This window comes from Penicillium concentricum (genome assembly GCF_028827145.1).
Source record: "Penicillium concentricum strain IBT 3081 chromosome Unknown utg000002l_segment0_segment0, whole genome shotgun sequence".
In the NCBI taxonomy this organism is placed as follows: domain Eukaryota; kingdom Fungi; phylum Ascomycota; class Eurotiomycetes; order Eurotiales; family Aspergillaceae; genus Penicillium; species Penicillium concentricum.
In genome coordinates this window covers 6,974,073-6,980,947 of record NW_026622755.1, presented here as the reverse complement: position 1 = coordinate 6,980,947, position 6,875 = coordinate 6,974,073, and the positions used below count along the sequence as shown (strand labels likewise).

Genomic DNA, 6,875 nt, shown 5'->3' with positions numbered 1-6,875 from the left:
TTCTTTTGTTACCCATTGCTCTGCACAATTCTTTAGTGCATTGTTATGGCTCTAGTCGGCGGTGGATGTGATGTCCTGCTCCCTTAGTCAGCGGCCCCTCTCGGGTGTAGGCTACGATGTTGGGTTCTGGCTGAGGTCATCATTTTTACCGCAGAGTGTGCCAAACTATTTAGGAACGCCTAGTGGAAGCTATTGTTCTATAGCTGCATAATCCAACTGTAGAAAGGGCTCTACATATTCAAAATCTTGCAACCTGGGAAGACATTTGAAATGATGCCAGTGCCACATAACATTTTGGAGTAGATTTAATTAGTATATTATAAGATTCCAAGGTTATAGAAGATCTATGGGCTTCTGGATCACAGGTGCATCATAAATATATATATTTTCGAGATACCGGTGGGGCTATAAATTTCATAACATACTGGAATTCAAACGAGATGCATATGATGCTTCGTTAAGTGTTATACCTTACCTGGAGACTAAATTACTTCCGAACCTTCCAAGGTTAGATAGAGCCAACGCACAGAACACAGACCTTGAAGAGCGGCCACCTGGACATGTATCCTAGCCAGTTGAATTATGTCTCAAGTTGGACTAGTTTTGGCACAAGTTTGCTCTTATTCATCGTCATAGCGGCCAGCACTGGTCGTGGCCACGCTAGCAATGCTTTACGCGAGAGCTCACACCATCCTCTCTTGAATCGTTCTGAATTAATTGTTACAAAAAAGGTCGTGAAGGCCGATTGTCTTCTCACACATCGATCGACACAGGCTTCTCTTTGCATGCCATGGAGATGCTGCCTGAACTACTCCTCGGCGGAGTACCGAAAGTGCTGCTGCAAGGCACCATTGGGATCATTATCTGCTTAATGGTTCACCAGCTTGTATTTTCGGATTCGCATGAGCATAAACAGTTCTGGAAGAAACAGGTCTGGGTAGGCCTTCGCCCGGAATGGTTTCCCAAATTCAGAGCCTCACTGCGAACTATCAGCGGTATCCGCCAGATGCTGGATGAAGGCTATCAGAAGGTTGGTTCATGGGCATCTCCTTAAATTTCCGGTGACAAGCCTGTTCTTGGGAATCTTTTCCGCTGATCAAAAGAAAATTAAATTGGATAGTACTCCAAAAATGGCAAGGCCTTCATCCTGCCCACCATTGCCGAAGCTCCCTGGGTGGTGTTGCCGCCCAGTAGCATGCGCGAGCTGCTATCCAAAACAGATGCTGAGCTGGATCCGGACATAATCCACGCAGAACAGCTGCAGCACTACTACACCCAGGGACCGCTCGGGTGGCACGCAGTGCAAGTGCCCATCCAGTTTGATCTGGTACGCCGCCAGCTGACGCGACAACTTCCGCTGGTGATCCCGATCATGGCAGAAGAGATCGACCGCAGCTTTCGGCAGTACTGGGGCACCCAGCGGACGCCTGTGGAGGTCAATGTCCTCGAAACTTGCACGCAAATTGTCACGCGTGTCGCCAATCGCGTCTTTGCCGGTCCAGATATCTGCCAGAATGAGGCTTTCCTCCTACATTCGCGCCATTACTCGGAAAGCGTCGGACGCGCAGGGATCATCATCCGCTTGCTGCCGCGATGGCTGCGTTGGCTTCTCGCCCCGCTCATAACATATCCAAATCGCAAGAACTATAAGATTTGCCTGGACATTGCTCTTCCCGTTGTCAAAGACCGGCTGCAGAAGACCCTTGCGGCAGACCCCACATGGAAGGCACCGGTCCGTAAACACCCCCATCTTTCTTCACCTACCTTCTCCTCATCCCAATGTGTTTCCGATTATCAAACATGGCGCTGGAAAACTGATTCTTATTTTGTAGGTCGACGGACTTCAATGGCTTCTTGAAGATTGTGTGAAGTGCGACGACGCACGCGAAATCAATCCAAATTTGATCGTCCAGCGATTACTAATGCTCAACTTTGTCGCGATAGAAACGATGGCCATGTCAATGAGCCATACGGTAATCGATCTGTACTCTGCTCCCGATTGCGCGAGCTTTGTAGCCGGGCTTCGAGAGGAACTTGATCGCGTATGGCACGAGGAATTACAACAGCAGCCGCAGCCACAAGCAGGCCAATGGACCAAAGCTGGACTAGATCGGCTGATACGAGTAGATTCGACCATCCGGGAGTCCATGCGAGTATCTGATCTGTCGTACATTGCCGTTCCGCGTATGGTGGCGCATCCCGCTGGCCTCGACTTCCAACAGGCAGGAGAATTGCTCCATATACCGCAGGGCGTGCGAGTGTGCGTGCCATCCCATGCCATCCAGCGCGACCCAGACTGTTACTCATCTCCATTCATCTTCAATCCCTTCCGGTTCAGTGATACCGACCAAGTAGCTGCCGGTCGGAAAGCCCCTTCCATCGCGACTACGACCGACACCTTCCTTGCCTTTGGGCACGGGCGACATGCCTGCCCTGGTCGGTTCTTCGCGGCCCAGACGATAAAGTTGATGCTGGCGTATCTCGTGCAGCATTATGAGATGGACCCGCTAAAACATGTCGCAAAGAAGGAAGTGCAGGTTGGCACGGCTCGCCCCAATGCCAGTCTCTGCCTGCTTGTACACCGACGGGATTGACTGGAGGTGGGATTCGGGCGTCCTATTCCGGGGGTGCATATCTCGACTACAGCTCCCGGGGATGAAGGAAGGGATGACTTTAGCTAATGATAGAGCTAAGCTTCAGTCGTAGGTAGCAGGGAGATATATCGAAACGGAAACCCTGCAATGATATATTGAAAATAGCTTATTGTCTCCGAGCTCCTACCCCCTTCTGTTCAAGGGTGGCGGGTGGTTGTGCCTGACCGCAGCATATGCGATAATCGGCCAAGTGTGGGACTAGTCTAGTAGCACAAAGGTCTAGCATTTATAGGCTTCATTCCAGAGGAGACACCACGAATTAAAGGCAAACTATGCGACCAGGCCTTGACGCATCTCTATATGACTCGATTGACTCGTCACGCGAGTCAAACCCGACTGAGCGGGCGCACTCCAGCGCTCTCGCGGGAACACCAGCCCCGGATGGATGGCTGTCAAGGCGCTGCATGCGATGATTATCATAGCCCCTTCGAGGATCATGAAAGCGACCTGATCATTCGCTAGGTCACTTCCAAAGCCACTCTTGAGCTCCGCGACTCGGAAACACGAACGAATGAGAATGGTGATTGTGGCGACCCCCCCCCCCCCCCCCCCCCCCCGGGACGATCAGCTCAGCCGAGGAAAGTATGGGGAACTCTCACAAGTTTCACATCCGAGCACTAGTCTATGTGATCCCTCGACTTCGTGGCACCTAGACTTCCGCAAAGCCCACAAGTGGGCCCCCACCCCAGGCCCAAAGCGCAACCCGCAGTGGGCTATGGGCCTAACCTTCAAAGCCCAACCCAACCCATCGGCGCTGACAAATCGGCCTCTGTAATCGCTGTATCACGACCTTCTACTAATCGTATAAAGTTCAAATATGTAATCTAGGTTGATAGTAGCTATATAAGATAATTTTAAACAAAATCCGACCAGTGGATGTCGAAAAAAAGTTAATATATACTTTAATAGTAGATATATATTTTGGATTTGTACAGAAGTACTACCACTTTCTAGTAAACCTATGTAATTTTTAAATCATCTAAATCAACGTACTTTTTCGCGTTTTCAAACGTAATATAGAGATATGACTAGTAACTTTCTAAATCATGTAAATTAATAAAATATTACCTTTAGTAAAAGGCCTAGAAACGGGGGTAAAATGAAGGGTAATTAGAAAACCCTAGAAAGGGGGTTCAACTTTACTTGGCATCTCGATTTCTGGGCATATTTGTATTGTTTGGGGCCTATTAGGCCCCCATTAAAGCCCAGTGGGCTTCTACCTCAGGCCCATAGCCCATCGATGGGCCTAAGGACCGGACCCAAAACCCGGCCCATTTATGGCCGGTGCGGAAGTCTACTTCGTGCTCGGCTTCGTCCTCGACAAAACCCCCCGAGCTAGAGTTCAGCCATGAAACGCACTGGCCAAGTGTATCGGAGATCAAAAGTTTCGGTTGATCCGCGATCTGTGACCCACATAACTCCACAAGTGATTGGACCATTGTCGTAAAGGATATATCAAGAAATAGGATGACACTGTCTTAATAACGTTAAAACACACAATTTTGTATAAAACCAAACTTGGACAGTCTTGGCGCTTATAAATTTGCTAAATAATCAATATATAATCTTAGTATTTTTTCTCTGTTTTAAATCGAAACCATATAAATCAACTTGTTCGATGTCAAACAGAGATAAATAAACAAGAATACATATTGCCTTGCCGTATAGACCAGAACAAATATTTAGGTAGAAAAATCAGGATGTAAATTCAATAACTAAGCAGCCTTAAGAACAAGATCATGATAGGCTCTAAGTTGAGTTTCACCAAGTTCGCTCAGCTTTGGGTCATATGGAAGCCTGCATATAATTTTGCAATCGCAGGTCCATTTTGCTGGAATAGGAAATTGATTTAGGACAGAGGTAAAGGCAAACGCAATTCACCACGCGAGCACCTCCCGATTTCCCAGATCCTTCCGACGGCCCCCTAAATGCATCTCGGCCAGCTCTGATACCGACATCGTCTCCGACAATTGATCGCCACAGAGCGACAGGAACACAGCCTTGCCGAATTTCTTGTACGCTGCCGCGAGTCCCCGTTGCTGGATCAAGGCCAACTCCATATCATCAAGCACGAACGGGTACGACCGCCCGCCCACGGTGACCAGTCGACGGGGAAGGTTGATCTCAATATCAACTCCAGTTTGGGCCGATGCATAGAAGTCGTCCTCGGTGATGGTGAGGCCTAAGAGACCGATGGTGGGCTGATTACGGCCATATATAAAGGAGAAAGAACGTGCAATCACACATTTCACGCCGAGACCTGTGGTTCATACCTGTTAGATCAAAATCCTTTTCTGGATATCCGACCACGAGCGGTGATCACACACCTTTCAAAGCACGTGGCGCTTCTTCACGCGATGAACCACAACCGAAGGCTTTGCCAGCGACAACCACGTCCCAACCGGCCCGAATCTGGTCGCGAAACTCGGGGTGGGTTAACTCTAGGCAGTGACTGCCAAGCAGGACGTCGGTTGGGCTCTCCATAATGAACGCGGCGGGAATAATCTGGATCATACGTGGTTAGCCATTGTTATTCCCGCGGTTGAGAAAAGAGAAAGAAAGCCCGGGCACACTCACCGCGTCTGTGTCTACAAAATCACCCAAAGCAGAGACCTTGCTACAAATAGTCTCAAATTCGGCACCACTGATTTCCTCACTCACCTGCTCCTGTCTCGGCTTCTTCGTCTCAGAGTCTGCAACGCTGCGAAAGGACAAGTAAGGCTCGGGTGCTGGAGGCATTGCTGACGGGACCGACGCTGCACTCTGTACGGCACCCGCTTTGAAAGGACCTCCGGACTTCCGAGCCGGCTCGGCCTTCCTTCGTCGACAACTTGCAAGTAAAGTGTGATATCTCTCGACCGACACTTGGCTGAGAAGATGACGAGGGTCGGTTAGTTGCATACTAAAAGATGAGGCAGCGACTACAGCGGCGGAGCAAATATGTCCAATGGATCCTGCGGTGAGACCAGGTCAATCGTCGTTTGACATGGGTCAATTATCTAGGGAAGGAGGCGAACCTGGACCCATTCGATTCTTGAAGTTGCGATTCTGTGACGAAAGCCAATTCTCGCCAGCCCCTGCGCGGTCGGCTCCCATCCCCAGGCACATGCTGCAACTCACAGCTGGCTGTTCAAACCCGGCCTGGGAATAGATATCCAACAGACCCAAGTCGCGCAAATTTTTGACGATTGGTAAGCTTCCAGGAACAACTATCCGCTTCCCGGCAGCCAGCGGCAGCCCCCTCTGAAGACCCGCCTCCAGGACTAAGGCGCCTAAGATCAGATCTTCCTCCGTGGTGGTACAAGCACCGATGAAGCAACCCTCAAAAGTCATGTCCAGTTTCTCAGTCACCTCCACTACGTTATCAGGGGAGGGATAGAGCGCAATGAAGGACTTAACCTCATCGAGGTTGATCCGAAAGGTAGCGGCGTACGAGGCATCTGCGTCCGGCTGAAAGTACAGAGATTGTGACTTGTAGCGGCTTTGAGGGCGATCCGAGATGAATTGGCTAGTGATCTGGTCTGGGACGAAAATACCCGTAATGGCGCCCAATTCCTATTGTCATTCTTTTGCGTGAGTCACTGCTCGGGACGAGGCTAGATCAGAAACAAAGTTGCTTACCGTGCACATATTACAGATTGCGAACCGGGCATCGCAGGAGAGGTAGCGCGTGCCTGGTCCCCCGAACTCTACAATTCGATCAGCAGCATGTGTATTGCGCTTCATAATTTTCAGGATGTAGAGGATCACATCTTTGCCCCGGATGTACCAGGCAGGCTCGCCGCTGAACTTCACCCGGATTGACTCGGGGGTTTTGATCCATGTCTCACCGGTGGCCAGAGCCGCCATCACATCGGCCGCCCCGAGTCCAATAGCGAGTGAACTGACGGCACCTGCCGAACAGGTGTGAGAATCCGAGCCAAGAACGAGCATACCCGGTTCGGCTCGCTCCCGCACAAATTCGGTGTGGAGGATGGTATACTGGGGAATGGGTTTGATCATCAGCAACGACTCCGGGTAAAAGTCAAGAATGGGATTTGGCAGGAACTGACATTTGAGCCTTGGTTTTGCGTCATCTTGAATTTCGTCTTTGCATCTTTCATGCCGTCAATAAGTTCCCGGACCCGCGGTTGGTGATACGTACGGGGATCAACCGTGTGATCTCCCGCCAGCCAAAACCGATCATTTCTCCAGACCGTAGGCTCCTCACCTATGCTGGTC

The 6,875-nt window shown here is 50.2% G+C and overlaps 2 protein-coding genes across 2 annotated transcripts; one reads left to right on the top strand and one right to left on the bottom strand.

Moving 5' to 3' along the window:
* Nucleotides 1-790: 790 nt before the first annotated feature.
* Nucleotides 791-2,594, top strand: N7517_006376 (cytochrome P450; the record flags this gene model as incomplete). Its single annotated transcript, XM_056724106.1, has 3 exons — nt 791-1,030; nt 1,121-1,732; nt 1,833-2,594. 3 exons carry the CDS (start codon nt 791-793, stop codon nt 2,592-2,594), a joined length of 1,614 nt encoding a protein of 537 aa, XP_056580356.1.
* Nucleotides 2,595-4,531: 1,937 nt separating this feature from the next.
* Nucleotides 4,532-6,656, bottom strand: N7517_006375 (aconitase iron-sulfur domain-containing protein; the record flags this gene model as incomplete). Its single annotated transcript, XM_056724105.1, has 5 exons — nt 4,532-4,914; nt 4,982-5,159; nt 5,232-5,608; nt 5,672-6,209; nt 6,276-6,656. The coding sequence occupies 5 exons, from the start codon at nt 6,654-6,656 to the stop codon at nt 4,532-4,534; spliced, it is 1,857 nt and encodes a 618-aa protein (XP_056580355.1).
* Nucleotides 6,657-6,875: the final 219 nt, after the last annotated feature.